Here is a 16,255-nt window from a genome sequence, read left to right as displayed (position 1 = left end):
GGGGGGGGGGGGGGGGGGGGAAGAGGGAACAGAGCGGGTGTCGGGTCTGGTCCGGAGGCGGGGGGAGCAGGTGTCTGGTCTGGTCCGGAGGCGGGGGGGGGCGGGTGTCGGGTCTGGTCTGGAGACAGGGGGAGGGCGGGGAGCGGGTGTCGGGTCTGGTCTGGAGACAGGGGGAGGGCGGGGAGCGGGTGTCGGGTCTGGTCGGGGGGGAAGCAGGAGCTGGCCGTGGGAGGAGCCTTATTCACGCAGCCCCAGTGAGGCCATTCGGCCAGGGCTGGGGGCTGCGTGCTTCGGGCCCCTCCCACACAGTTCGGCGCCTGGAGCTACTGCACTTGCGTGCCCACTGTAGCGCGCATGTGCAGAGGTCCCGGCACTGTTTTCAGCGCAGGGACCTGGCTCCGCCCCCCCCACAGCTCGTGCTGGCTGCACCGAGGGCCAGAGGACCTGCAGGTAGGTGGAGAATACCGAGGATTTTTTTTAGGCGCACTTTGTGGCGCGAAAAACGGGCGTCCAGGTCGGGACTGCGCCATTCTAGGCGCGTGTGGAAACTTGGGCCCTATGTGTTAATTATTCAGTCACTGCAGGAGATATTTAGACCATGGTTTAAACAGGATGAACTCATGATTACATATGAAGTGCTATCATAATTTCTCAGCCTAAATACAGTGGCATAAATGGAAACATATACCTGAGAGCAAGCGTTAAAAAAATGCAATTCCTTTAAAGCATTCAAGAGGATGCCATTAACCAGGAAAAAAAGTCAAACTTATTCCTCTTTTGTAACATCTTACTCAGCAATCTACTGGTCAGTTTATCACCAGAGAGCAAATTTCAATATGCAAAGCCAAAATTTATGCCACTGCTTGGGGGTTAAAGTACAGAAGTACAGGTTTATTGATGTAAGGTTGGAACTGAATAAGAGGCTCAATACTGTACTTGTGATGCTATGGCCAGTCTGCCACTGATTAAGGTAAAGGGCCATCTACTTCTATTAATGAGAATGGGACTATTAGAATATTCCATTATATACTGGCAAAGGCACGATGGGTTGCTGTCCCTGCATGTTAACTTTCAGTGATTTGTGTACAAGGACACCCAGGTAAGTCCCTCAACACCAACATTTCCCAGTCTCACTATTTAAAACTGAGGCGTAACGCATAGAATTATAGAATTGATGGCCCATCATGTCTTTGCCAGTATAGTGGAATATTCTAATAGTCCCATTCTCGTTAATAGAAATGACCCTGTGACAGGTACCCCATACAGCAATCTTACCTTTATCTGCAGTAGTTTCCATTGATCAACTGTGGATTTAGACCAAATTGTAGAATTGCGTTGCAACCAGTAACGATTGCAACTCCCGGTCCACAGCTGATGAGTGAAGACCAGTACAGATATTGAAAGATGCGCAGAGCTTTAAACATGAAGCAATGCTCATACATAGGTGGCCATTAAGCAAAGTCGTGGCTTTAGTTAACCATCGCAAATATGCTAATGCAGTATTTTTCTCGACATTTAGATTACTTTATCATCAAGAATTCATCAGGAAGGTCATTGATAAAGCAGCTGAAGATGGTTTGTCCCAAGACACTGCCCTGAGGAACTCCTGCAGTGATATGCTGGAACAGAGATGATTGGCCTCCAACAACCACAACCATCTTCCTTTGTGCTAGGTATGACTCTAGCCAGTGGAGAGTTGCCCATTTTTCGATCAGAATGTCATTATGTAATGTAATCATGAGGTTACAATCAGGAACTTGACAGTTTTCAAACACTGTACTTTATTCAATCATGGGTATCTGTACTGTAAATATGATAAGCTCAACACTGCAATCCCACTTTAACAGTATAACTTGCCTAACCCGTCAAGAATCAATTTTTTTTTTAAAAAGCAAAGATAAAAATAAAGATAGAAGGCAGTTTTTGGATTGTGCCACATCAAGTTTGGTGAAACTTCCCTGAATAAAAATTGTTTGTGCGTACATAATTGAGCACTAAGGGCCCCAAGATCATTTAACACTGCCAGCTCAATTTCACTGGCTGGAGTGTTCTGCCTTTAATCAGCTGTGTGCCAAAGTGCCGCTGGGAATGCTCAAGGACACGCATTCAACATGAAATCATGTGCTCAAAAGCAGCAGCAGAAACACGAGGTCCCGATATGCATGGCACATTTCAGCTCGGCACACACGCAGAATCTACTTAGTGGTACAAAGCATGCAACCTTTCAGAGGCGGGGGTGGGGGAGGACATGAGTTTTGGACAAGTACAAACAAAAAATGAACATTTCAGAAAAAAGTCAGTTAACATTTTAGTTGAGGTCCCTTCATCTAAACGGTTCTCGTTCTGTTGCTGACCAATCCACTGTGGTGTGTTTTTTAAAAAATAAATTTTGTTTTGAACAGGTTTTTTGCCCCTTTAGTTTTTCAGCATTGAGTTTTCTCGTTAAATCTTATATAGGTAAGCAGTTGCAGCAGTTTAACACACATCACTATATTGAAACTGCTTTTTTTGGTACCTTGCCAGTTCAAATTGTTGGCACTACCCCAGCAGAGTAGAAACAAATCAAAGTGAAGCATAACTATTCTATGCTTCGGAGTTTTGTGACCTTTATACAGATAAAGTGGACAGAAACCAAATACAAGCAGGGTAGCAATTTTAAAAGAAAATAATATCATAACTTTTTGGTGGGGATGGGGGGGGGGGAAATGGGAAAGAGGGGTTAGATGGGAGGTGGACACTAGTTGAGCACTTGCATCCAAAGTCCCTGGAATCAGCTTTTGAGGAGGCTGCATACCTTTTCAACTGCTCCCATCGCTAGCTTAGCAAGACAACAGTACAATGTCATGGGACACCACCACTTCCAGGTGCTCCTCCAACTTGGAAACATATTTACTGTTCTTTCATTGCTGCTGGGTCAACACTGCAACTCCCTACACACCATTGTGGGACACAATCATAACAGCAGTTCAGGGTGGCAGCCCACCACCACCTTCTCAGGACAATAGGAATGGGCAACAATAACCGTTCACATCCAGAGAAAAATTTTTTACCTCTTCCCACCTACAAAAGTGGTAGAAATAATGGTCAATAAATAGCCAGCCAGTTTGACCTTTCTTCCCAGATGGGAGTTTTAATGTGGTGGCAATCAGTCTGCACTAATTTACAAAGCAATACTTTGGTATTTATGTAGCAGGTATTTGGAACTGAAGTCTATTTTGCACATCAGTATTTTCTAGATTTGCAAATATTAGTTATGTTGAATATTTCAAATTCTATAAACTGACTAATTTTCCTGTTAGTATGTTTATTCTTCAAATGCATATGTTAAATGCATCAAATTAATATGTAAAAAATTTACAGAATAGGCAATGCAGCTCAATACTCTTCTATATTTTCCATGATTAAGCCAAACATAAATAGGAAAAATAAGCAGTTCAATAAAGATATGGACATGGAATAAATACCCTATATAGGACTGGTTTATGTATTTAGGGCTACTCAACTGATTATTGCTGTACACCATTATTCACCATATTTGGAGCATGCTCAATAATACTTGGCCTATTCAAAATTGTAGCTATGATATTTCGATGTTTCATAAATAAGTACTCACCCAATCCACAGCTGATGCTCTCGGCTTGTTTTTGCTCAAATGGCTTTGTGTCTATGCTCTTAACTCTTAATCTAAAATATAGAATAATATTATATTGTGCAGTCGCATAAAGTTAACAGTTTTGTAAAATATAGTGGTGAAAGCATATCCAAAATGTCAATCATCTGTCAATGTTGCCACTAGGATTTCATTAAAGTGTGGTGATGGGCATATGAAATTTCATTCTGTATGTCCATCTGAAGTGTGGAAAACATCAATGTAGCACCATATATATTGCAGATGTTATCCTTCCAAAGTTGCATTACATTTGGAGAGAGCATTACAGATTGGTCACCAATGATAGTGGTGGAGAAACAGGTTGAGGCGATGAATCAGGAATATTGCACAAAATTAACCAGCATAAATGAAAAATTGCCTACATTGTATTGGTATAATTACATAACACTAACTACATTCAAGATTTCAAAGTAATTGATTCAGAAATCAAATGGGCATTCAACCATCACGAGATATATTGGTGGAATGAACAATAAATCACACTAACAATAAATAACATCCCACTTTGCAACCCACCTGTCCTTTCTCCCCCCTCCCCGAAAGATGTTGGAAGATAGTTTAGTATATCCGCTTATCACAAAGTTGACATTCTTTCGCAGTTTTGCATTGCTATTCCCATAGTCAGCTGTGGCTGAATGGATAGCACTCTTGCCTCCGAGTCAGAAGGTTTTGGGTTCAAGACCCATTCCAGGGACTTGAGCACAAAAATTTAGGCTTACACTCCCAGTGCAGTATTGAGGGAGTGTTACATTGTCGGAGCTGCTGTCTTTCGGATGAGACGTTAAAGCGAGGCCCCATCTGCTCTCTCAAGTGGAAGTAAAGGATCCCACTGCACTATTTCGAAGAGCGGGGAGTTTATCCCCGGTGTCCTGGTCAATATTTATCCTTCAATCAACATAACAAAAACAGATTACCTGCTCATTATCACATTGCTGTCTGCGGGAACTTGCTGTGTGCAAGTTGGCTGATGGGTTTCCTACATGACAACAGTGACTACACTTTAAAAAGTACTTCATTGGCTGTAAAGCACTTGGGGGCGTGCAGTGGGACTATTGCACATAACAACCAAATAAAAAGTACCAGCAAATTAATTTCTAACTTCCTCTGCTTCCCCCCCCCCCCCCGCTCCAAAAAAAAATACAGCTTTCTTCTCCATGCAGCTTCCTGAGGAAATCTTACTCCTGGACAATGTTTGCAAAGCAATCTTTTGTATGTCAGGCCAGGGCAACATTGGCTGAGAAGTGAAGATCTCTTCAGATATTGGGAAGAACATTTTTCTCTCTCCCTCTCTATGTATAATTGATTTTCTAGAACATTGATCTTTTCAAAATATGGGATGGTAAAGTGAAAGTTAATTTGCTTTCATCACTTCTGCAATACTTACCGTTTATCCAAGCATATTAGTTGGACATCTAAACAATCTGAATCCGTCTCAGATGTTTTACCGGGAGAAATGCCAGACTCCGACAGTATCTTTTTTTAAAAAAGAAAAGAAAAGTTACAACATGCATGCTATTCTAAGTGAATGTGATGTGATCTAGACACTTTTACGGTGTATTAACACAATTACTTTAGCAAATTAGTTCCAAGTGAAAACCACTTCCTCTTTTCTTTTTCAGTACATCAACCATGGTTTTTGCAATGTGTAACAGTGAGCATGAAGTTTTCACTGTGTTCATTTGATTTGTGAAAAATGTCCAGCAGTACAATTATAGATTCATGCCCTTCCTTGTATTGTTTCTGAAGAGAGCATTTGGTCAGTCACTTGTGGTAGTGGGAGCAGTGTGATATGATCTATTAAGAGGAGTACATCAGAAGCAATTGGCAAATATGGCTAGTGACAACACTGTTTTACATCCATAATAATTAATACTTCACCGGCTGTGAAGTGATTTGGAACATCGAGGTTGTAAAAGACTGTATACAAATGCAAGCTCTTTCAAGTACTGTGGAACTAGGTAATGTGGCAGAATCACTGGCCTTTCACAAATGTTCAAATTCACAACACATTATGGGGGTGAAATTCATTATCGCCCCGTTTGGGGGAGGCAGCAGTTGAGAGGCGAGAGACTTAGCGAGTGTCAAGCTATCCTCTTCCTTCTTGGAGTGCTAAAGGGGTGGACGCCTCAGCAGCGCTGCACACTGGGCCATAACTGATCTAGCATCAATTGCCGTTTGTGTAAAAGTTCCAAAACTTCTGCCATCCTTTGTATGTAGAAGTGTTGCCCAATTTCACTTCTAAATGGTTTGACTAATTTTTAAGACTATGCCCCGTAGTCCTAGAATCCCCAACCAGCAGCAATAGTTTTTCTGTAACTACTGCATCGTTCCCATTAATATCTTGAAAACTTCAATCAGATCACCCCTTAACTGTCTAGAGTTGTATTCTCTAGAATTTAATTTGTGTAATCTCTCCTTGCAATTTAATCCTTGAAGTCCAGGGATCATTCTGGTAAACCTACACTGCACTCCTTCCAAGGTCAACATATCCTTCCTACGGTGTGGTGCTCAGAAATGCTAACAGTACTCCAGGTGTCATCTAACCAGGGTTTTATATAGCTCCAGTATAACTTCTACCCCCTTGCAGTCTAGTCCTCTAGATATAAAGGCCAACATTCCATTAACCTTTTTGATTGTCTGTACCTGTTCATGACATTTTAATGATCCATGTACCTGGACCCCCAAGTCTCTTTGGATCTCCAGTTTTTAGCTTTTCACCATTTAGAAAATACCCTGTTCCATCCTTTTTAGGTCCAAAGTGAATGACCTCACATTTGCCTACATTGAAATAAATTTGCCACAGTTTTGCCCATTCACTTAATCTGTTGACATCCCTTTGTAATTTTATGCTTTCACCTACACAGCTGACTATCGTATCATCGGCAAATACATGACGTTCTGTGCCATCATTCAAGTCATTAATAAATACTGTGAATAGCTTTACTGTGTGTGTGGGACTTCCAACAATCCTCAGGCTATCAACATCGACTACTTCCCAACTTACCTGGTCTTTTCAACTTTGGTTGTATTGTAAGGAAAGGGTTAATCGAACTGTCCTGAAGTCTGCAAATGTTACACAGCTATTGAATTCTCTCTATATTTTAGTAATAGTAACCTTTAGCCTATGCCTGTTAAACAGAGACGTTTAAGTCAATTTAATGCATCACTGGGCTACTGAGCCACGGCTGACCTTAATGTAATGGTCAGTTTAGTCACTTCAGTAAACCCAAATGGAAGACATGTAACTGCATATAGAAAACTTTAATCAGTTGATCACACATGCAGGAAAAAAGGAAAACATTGCAGTACACGTCCTTTTTAATTAGGATTTATGTAGAAGCAGGAAACAGGTATGGAATGGTACTAAATCAAAGTCGAACCTGTAATTAAATGTTTCACTTGGTGAAAAAGTAATTGTATGTAACAAGAGTGAAACTATGAGATAACTAGAGTTGTAGTACTGTTCTATGAAAAGAGAAAGGAAAACTGACGTTAATGATAAGGGATAGGTCAATTACATTTTCCATATACAAGTTGTATTGTAACGTAATTATCTAATCCAGAATTATGTGGAAGGAGCAAGAGAAATGTATAAAAATCGGGTGTTTGTAATGAGCATTTAGATTTGTAAAGGCCAAATTACTGAGCTCAGAACTGTAACAGGTTTGAATCCCCAATTATCCAATTGTAAATATTACCATTACCACATTACATGTGCAGTATAATTAATAAAACTGATACCTGCTATTCAATGTACAAGAACAGTATCGATTTGAAGAGTTATCCATAAATAAGAACCCCTCCTCCAACAGTATCCTACAGTAAGTAGCTTGACCATTTCGTGTGGTTTCGCAATTCTAATATATGCAAATATAAAGATCATACAAGCCATATCATAGAGCCCAAACTACTGATGTCGTAGTAAATATTAATGGTGTCATCAATAGAAGCCCATTTTCACAAAGATGAAAGAACCATGTAGCTATAACATCTAGCACACTTGTGAAAGTATAAATTTACTACACCGCTCAGAATACTTTTGATTTTTCTGAAAAGTATTCCTTAAAACCAAGTATATCTGACATCTGGGACAGATTACAAAATGTTATAAAATCAATTCAGTCATGCCATTTAAGATTCAAAATAGGAATTCAGAAGCAGCCTGCAACATACTTGTTGCAGTGCTCGAAGGCTTTACTCCAGTAAACTGAAAAAAAAAACAAAGCAGTTCCCTTTCCATGGTCTCACTAATGTGGAATTTTACACAAGATATCTTTTCAGGTGGCAATCAGCTGAAGCATAAAATAATGCAACGAGAAGGGCAACCGAGACGCATGCACACACTGTCAGCTATCTCCCTTTAGAAAGCATTTAGGATTACAAGATAGTTCAGGAGAAACACTTCCCCTTCTCATCGAATCTTACAGTACAGAAAGCCAATTGGACCCATCGTGCCTGTGCTGGCTCTTTGAAAGAGCTATCCATTTAGTCCCACTTCCATGACCTTTCTCCCTAGCTGTGCAAATCTTTCCTTTTCAATTTCCTTTTGAAAGTTACTACTGAATCTGCTTCCATCACCTTTTCAGGCAGTGCATTCCAGGTCATAACTGTATTTAAAAACAACATCTTTTGCCAATTTGGTTAATCTGCGTTCTCTGGTTAGCCACCTGCCAGTGGGAACAGTTTCTCCTTATTTACTCTATCAAAATCACTCATAATTGAGCACCGCTATCAAATCTCCCCTTAACCATCTCTGCTCGAAGAACAATTTCAGCTTCTCTAAAATCTCCACATAACTGAAGTTCCTCATCCCTGGTGCCGTTCTTGGAAAGCTCCTCTAATCCTCTCCAAGGTCTTGACATCCTTCCTAAAGTGTGGTGCCCAGAATTGGACAATACTCCAACTGAGGCCCAGTCAGTGATTTATAGAGGTTTGGCATAACTTCCTTGCTTTTGAACTCGAGGATTATTTATAAAGCTCAGGATCCCTACTTTAAATATATATATATATTTTTTTTAATTTGTGCCACCGTCAAATATTTGTGTATGTAAACTGCTGTTCCTGCACCCTCTTTAAAATTGTACCATTTATATTGCTCTCATTCTTCTCTGCACTCTGCTTGATTCTCTACTGTATTATGATTGACAATTTATCATAACCCTCCTTTTTCGGTTTCATTGTAATGTTTAATCATCCAGGTAGCTATAGTTTTTGATGCCCTTCCTTTCCCCCTCATAGGAATGTATTCAGTCTGTACCTTAAGTATCTCTTCTGTGAACGCCTCCCTTTGCTCATTCACTGTTACCTGTCAATCTTGGTTTCCAACTAACCTGGACCAACTCCTTTTTCAGCTCACTGAAATTAGCTCACCTCCAGTTGAGTATCTTCACCGTTGATTTTTTCCATGTCCTTTTTTGTAATTACTCGAAACCTAATGATAGTGATTATTGTTTTCCAAATGTTCTCCCAATTAAACATGCACCACTTGCCTCATTTCATTCCCCAGAACTAGATCCCAGCACTGCTTCCTTTGCATTTCTCCCCTATCTGGACTACTCCATCATAGAATGGTTACAGCATGGAAGCAGGCCATTTGGCCCATCGAGCCGGCTCCCTGCAAGTGACGTTGGTCTTTATTGCAAGGGGAATGGAGTAGAAAAGTAAGGGAAGTCCTGCTACAACTGTACAGGGCATTGGTGAGACCACACCTGGAGTACTGCGTACAGTTTTTGGTCTCCTTATTTAAAAGGAAGGATAGACTTGCATTGCATTGGAGGCAGTTCAGAGAAGGTTCACTATGTTGATTCCTGAGATGAAGGGGTTGTCTTATGAAGAAGGGGTTGTCTTATGAAGAAAGGTTGAGCAGGTTGGGCCTATACTCATTGGAGTTTAGAAGAATGAGGGGTGATCTTATTGAAACATATGATTCTGTTGAGGTAAAAAGACCTCTCCACAGTGGATTCCTTGAAATAAGGAATCGACACCAGCCCTCATAACGACCACGGACTCAATCAGACAAAACCTTGGATTCACTTTACGATCTTTATTCAAACAAATGCAGGGGAAGCATCACAGTCTTAGCCACCTAAGACAGGACCTTCACTGAGTGATGGTTTCACGCAGTTACAGTTTCCGAGGTGCGAGGTCCTCGCACACAACCACCGGTTGGCCTACAACTAATCAGTGGAGCTACATTGATTCGTTAACTCTGTCATACTGGCTGTTGAGTGGTTTTGCAGCTTCTCCATCTCCCCATAGCATATGGAGCCGACCTCAGTCCATTGGAATGTGTTGTTCTACAGTTTTAACCTTACTCTGGCTTTTCCAGCTTGGTCTGCAGTTTTTAAAGATAAGCACACAAGCACGAGTTGTGCCCTTTAACTAGATTTCGTGCCATACCCTTATTTCGGTTTTAAGTATACTTTTTACCCACTTGCAATTCTGAGGGGGCTTCACAGGGTAGATGCAGAGAGGATGTTTCACCCTGTGGGGGAGTCTAGAACTAGGGGTTGTATATTTAAAATGGAAATGAGGAGGAATTTCTTCTCGGAAGGTCATGAATCTTTTGAATTTTCTAGTCCAGAGAGCTGTGGAGGCTGGGACATTGAATATAGTTAAGATGGAGATAGACAGATTTTTGAACTATAATGGAATCAACGATTTTTGGGGAGCGGGCAGGGAAGTGGAGTTGAGGCCAAGATCAGATCAGCCATGATCTTATTGAATGGCGAAGCAGGCATTCCTTATGCTCTTATTTCTTATGTTCTAAGAGCATCTCAGCTAGTTCCACTCCCTCAGCCCTTTCCCTGTAGCCCTGCAATTTTTTTCCCCCAATTCAGGTATTTAGCCTTTTCAAATCCGTGATTGGAGTCTGCCTCCACCACCCTTTCAGGCAGTGCATTCCAGATCCTAACCTCTTGCTGTGTAAAAAGTTTTTCTTAGGTCGCCTTTGGTTCTTTTGCCAATTACCTTAATTCAGTGCCCTCTGGTTCTCGACCCTTCTGCCAACGGGATCAGTTGCTGTCTATTTACTCTGTCCAGACCCATGATTTTGAACACCTATCAAATCTACTCTCAATCTTCTCTGCTCTAAGGAGAACAACCCAAGCTTCTCCAATCTATCCATGTAACTGAAGTCCCTCATCCCTGGAATAATTCTTGTAAATCTTTTCCACACCCTCTCCAAGGACTTCACATCCTTCCTAAAGTGCAGTGCCCAGAATGGGACACAATACTCCAGTTGAGGCCGAACCGGAATTTTATACAGGTTAATCATAAATTCCACTTTTGCACTCTATACTTCTATTCATGAAGCCCTTTTGTCTCCTAATCATTCATGCACCTTGTTCCTCCTCAGATGCTTTATTCTGGTTCCCCTCCCCCTGCTAAATTAATTGAAGTTCTATTGAACTTTTAAAATTCTACTTTTTCTCACCTTGTTGACATGAACACTAGCTGAGGCCTAGTTTGATCGGCTTCAGTACCCAAATGGCCATTTCCATAGGCAAGTTTACATTGCAAATGTTTGTGAGCTATTCAATTGCGGAAGGCATTACAGCCAACCCCAACCATGTTGTCACAAAAGTCCACACACATTCCCTTCATCAGCACAGATCAGTGAACAGCATTCAGCAACAGATATCCTGAGCAACAATCGAATGCTTACAAGTGGGCACTGAGAGCAAATTTGACACTTGGAAATGCAATAACCACACCAGTGTTTCAGTTGTGAGTGCGAAAGATCACAGAACAAAATTTGGGGAGTAAAAGTAGTGACTGAAGTTAAAAAAAGAACGGACACAAAACTAAACATAAGGGGGCTTTTTTTAAAAAAAAGAAAAGAAATCTTTATGAGTAGTAGTTTTCAGTTTTGGTCAATATTCAAAAATGAGTTAGATGAGGTCCTTACTACTAGGGGGATCAAGGGGTATGGCGAGAAAGCAGGAATGGGGTACTGAAGTTGAATGTTCAGCCATGAACTCATTGAATGGCGGTGCACTTTTTACTCCCCAAATTTTGTTCTGTGATCTTTTGCACTCACAACTGAAACACTGGTGTGGTTATTGCATTTCCATGGCCTACTCCTGCACCTATTTTCTATGTTTCTATGTAACACATTAGAGGAATACCTGCCAAAAATAGTTTTATGCAACTTTTACCAAAATTCAAGGCAGAATCATACATTTAGGTAGGTGTTGCAAAGAAAAAAAATCTCAACAGAATTCATTAAAAAGAAAATGCAAGTAGGCAGCAGATGCACTATAATGTGAAACAAACCATGAATTTTTGTAGAAGTTCAAAACAGAGGATTATAACTTAAAAGGACATGTTAATGCACAAAAAGGCTAAAATGCAGTAAAGATAATAAGCAACCACAGACTAGGTATTAGCATAGCTCCATAAAATAATTTTAGTTCTATTATCTGAAATCCGATCTACAACTTTTGGCTCCTATGGAATCTGGAATTTTTTTTTGCCTCCTGCAACTAAAGGGCAAACAATGGTAAATAGCTACTAAAGCAGCACTTGTCATTGGGTCTGCCATTTCACTTTGATCACAGCCAGGTGGAGTTCTCTGCCCCCTTACAATATCCGAATTCCTGGCTTGTATTAGCCTCCTCTGCCCCACCAGCAACCAGACATCAGAAAAATCTGCAGCAAGAATGGTGAAGTCGCTAACAACTTTTTAATAACTGCATATATGGAAGCCATGCATGCACAGTTGCTATGAAATTGCATTTGCAATCTATGTTGCTAAACATATTGCACATCATAAAGGGTGAATGTTATCAAAGGAATGGGCTCATACTGCATTATAAGTTGCATTGGATCTTCTTGCCACTGGAATTTCAGTTGTATATCCTGCTTTACTTCACAATCTCTACATGGCACGTCCACAAACCCATTCTTCTAATTTACGTGTGATACATCATGTGATAATCTTGCAGTAGTAATAAGGCAGGTTACTGTGGAAACTATGTTGGCTCCCAATTCACTTCTCTATAGATGCTTTTATATTGATGCTAGATTGTCAGGAAAGCAATAGACAAACAGACCAACTATGTACCAACATTGCTCTTAGCCTTTTTTTCCTTACTACTATGCTGGTAGTAGGAAACAGGAGACCCCTATCTTCTGTGCTTCAGGAGCTAGGATCTGGATTGTGGTGACTTACCTTCTGGAGCCAACAGCTCCCAGTCCCTGGGAAAAACGCCCGGCAGCAGTTTAATTTAAATCAGACTCCAAATTGCATTGTGGGAGCCAGATTTAAATATGTTAATGCAGTGTCCCACCTCTCCAAGATGGGACACTTGCACGCCTCGCTACCCACCGCTGCAAAAATGGCAACGGGCACATGTGTGGTGGATTGGGAACACATTCCCTTTTTTTCAGGTTTAAATCCCAATCTACCCCCAGTTGTGGGGAGGTTAATATGTATTTGGAATGGATCATTTATTCCATTGTGAAATCAGAAGATAGAATACATTCTGGAGTCAGCCAGTATGTACAAGGTGAACACTATGTATACTATATGTTCCCTAAAGCAAGCTCATGTCAACTATGCAGCCAGGAGGAACCGTCCAGTAAAGATCAGGCAACTTAAAATGCATTACTGCAGATACCACATGACTGCTGTGGCGGGGCCGGGGGGGGAATGGAGAAGAGGGAAGAAGGGGCAAGGGATACCAAAAATTAATGATCTCCACAAAATAAAAAGTTTTCAATTAGATACAAGAAGAAGAAAAAAAAGGCAAGACTTAAGTTGAGAAAATTCTTCAGTATAGGCAAAGTTCAGAAACCTATTTGGGTTCAAAATGCAGCTGCATTTGTGAGCTATATCAAGGGTTTTCCCAGTGGTGCTACTTTGCCTTCCGAGCAGCTTATTACTGCAAGGCCTTTAAACTCTGGTCCGTTTTGTAAAAGAAGAATGAGTTACATTAAAAACATTGAAAAGCAAAATTAACGTTTGTTAGTGGATTAATTGCTACAAATCTATTAAGTGTGAAGTTAGCGAATTGCACGTCAAATATGTTAAAACAGAAATTATACATACTGCAACATGGATCTTACCTTTCATGTATTTGTTAACTTCCACAGCAAGAATGTAACTCCTTTAGTACCATAACAGTTAAAAATACAAAAAGAAAGTTTAAGGCAATGTTCTAAAAAAGAAACAGTAAGGATAAAAAGAAAGGCATCAAATGCTGGAAACTAAATTTAAAAACATTCCGATGAAAGGCTTCCTAAACTGACAGGCCCAAATAGAATGGATCCACAAAGATTTCTTGGAGGACATGAGGCCCCATAGGCTACAGTTTTGTCATCACGGTCTTGGGGGAAATAAAGGTTTCCTATACAAAATGGAGCCCAGGTTATCTCATGTGTAAGGTCATCTCAAACCAATCATTGTTTTATTGGTCAACAGACTCCCCAAAGTCTTTCCACCATCTACAAGACACGTCCGGACTGTGACGGAATACTCCGCTTGCCTGGATGAGTGCAGCTCCAACAACACTCAAGAAGCTCGATACCATCCAGGACAAAGCAGCCGGCTTGATTGGCACCTCATCCACCACCTTTAAACATTCACACCCTGCACCACCAACACACCATGTGAACCCATCTACAAGATGCACTGCAGCAACTCGCCAAGGCTTCTTCGACAGCACCAACCAAACCCACCTATAAGGACAAGGGCAGCAGACACATAACACCATCACCTCCAAGTTACACACCATCCTGACTTGGAAATATATCAGTGTTCCTTCAGTGTCGCTGGGTCAGACTCCTGGAACTCCCTCCCTAACAGCACTATGGGAGCACCTTCACCACATGGACTGCAGTGGTTCAAGGCAGCAGCACACCACCACCTTCTCAAGGGCAATTATGGATGGGCAATAAATGCTGGCCTTGCCAGCAACACCCACATCCCATGAACAAATAAAAAAAAAATTATGAAACTTAAAAGTGCCTTGGAATAGTATTTCCATTGACATTGCTGATTCTCCACAAAACGCTGCTGGATAAGTGTTTTGTACATTCGAGACCATAATCAAGAATCAAGTAAAAAAACATTACCTATTCAATTTTGAGCCAAAGAACTAGGAGCAGGAATAGGCCATACGGCCCTTCGAGCCTGCTCCTCCATTCAATAAGATCATGGCTGATCATCGACCTCAACTCCACTTTCCCGCCTAATCTCCATATCCCTCGAGTCCCCTAGACTCAAATAGACCACCACTACAGAAAGGCCGGTCAGAGCTGGAATGCAAAATCTCATGCAACTGTTCAAGTTGGCTCTTTGCATTCAAAACTAAAGCATACTACGTGCAAAAACAAAAAAAAAATAGTTGCACTTATACAGACCACTGCAAATACCAAGATGCAAGATGTGTAATATATTCCCACACTTGCAGGGCACAAACAGTAGCTCAGTAATAGAGGTTGAAGTACTTACAGCTCTGATATTGAAATGTACCTCCCCAGAGAACTGAAGAATGAAAAGCGAACGTATGCAAAATGATGGGTGCTTAAAGAAGGTGACGACTCCAGAAGAGCAAGAGGAGAAGCCACAGTGCGATTTGGCAAGGGCTATACTATTGCCACCACAGTTTGAGCAGGGCAAGTGATGGAATGTATAGCCAGAAGGGAAGGCCTCAGTGAGGGGAAAATAGTTGCCGTTCATAAACCAGGTTCGTCAGAACCGGGATTTTGACATGCAGTAGGAGTATTGCTTAAAAGCTACTTCCTAACAAACAGGATATTAAGTCTTACAGTAACCAAGCCTACAGCAGGGGTTTTAGACAAGATAATAATCTTTTACTATAAAACACAAGACAAACTAAAGTGGCATCAAAGGAGTTAATTCGAACTAGTGTCTTCAGCAGCAGTGCTACACCTAACAGCATAAAACTCAAAGCGGGGCTGCTGCTGGAGCAAAGAGTAACGGAAATGCTCCTACCCAAGTGGTGGCATTGCTTACAAGCATGTGCTCTAGTTAAAACAGTCATATGTAGAGATTTTAATACTATTGTGATAAAGGCCTACACAATTGATCAGTGAATTTATCCAATGAGTGATTGAGCCACAGATACCAAACTGCCGAGTTAGCCCATCTCAGCTGAAGTGGGGGTAAGGGGATTTTAGGCCCAGGCACCAACTCCTCACTTTCCTTCAGAGTGCATGCAAGATGATAGATATATCAACTAATAACATCTATTTTTCAAGGTTTGGACCTCTTCATAAACACAGAGGGTCATTATTTTTTTAAAATTTAAATAGAATTCTGTTTCATTGCCATGGTTAATTTTTTATTGCCACATCTGCCCATGCCAATCTTGGTGGCTGAAAGCTTTGCAAGGACATCTCCACCGACACCTGGGAGTCCCTGACCAAAGACTGCCCTAAGTGGAGGAAGAGCATCCGGAAGGGTGCTGAACACCGAGTCTCATCGCTGAGAGCATGCAGAAATCAAGCTCGGGCAGCAGGAGCATGCGACAAACCAGTCTTCCAACCCACCCTTTCCTTCAACAACTGTCTGTCCCACCTGTGACAGGGACTGCAATTCCCATATTGGACTGTTCA

General features: G+C 41.2%; 1 protein-coding gene across 8 annotated transcripts in view; it reads right to left on the bottom strand.

Annotated features, from left to right (window-relative positions):
* Window positions 1-16,255, bottom strand: part of LOC139228551 (PWWP domain-containing DNA repair factor 3A) — a 72,053-nt gene that overhangs the window by 34,742 nt on the left and 21,056 nt on the right. For 5 of the 8 annotated variants that reach the window (XM_070859653.1, XM_070859652.1, XM_070859655.1 and 2 more), the window contains 2 exons: window positions 5,055-5,143; window positions 3,614-3,684 (listed from right to left, as the gene is read on the bottom strand). In XM_070859653.1, the coding sequence (XP_070715754.1) occupies window positions 3,614-3,684; window positions 5,055-5,143 (160 nt within the window). Of the gene's footprint in view, window positions 1-3,613; window positions 3,685-5,054; window positions 5,144-13,741; window positions 13,783-16,255 lie in introns of all 8 variants that reach the window. The other 3 variants (XM_070859656.1, XM_070859657.1, XM_070859658.1) reach the window with 2 other exon arrangements.

The sequence above is a fragment of the Pristiophorus japonicus genome, chromosome 18 (assembly GCF_044704955.1).
Source record: "Pristiophorus japonicus isolate sPriJap1 chromosome 18, sPriJap1.hap1, whole genome shotgun sequence".
Taxonomy (NCBI): Eukaryota; Metazoa; Chordata; class Chondrichthyes; family Pristiophoridae; genus Pristiophorus; species Pristiophorus japonicus.
The sequence above is the reverse complement of the archived record's forward strand: the minus strand, read 5'-3'. Positions and strand labels throughout refer to the sequence as shown.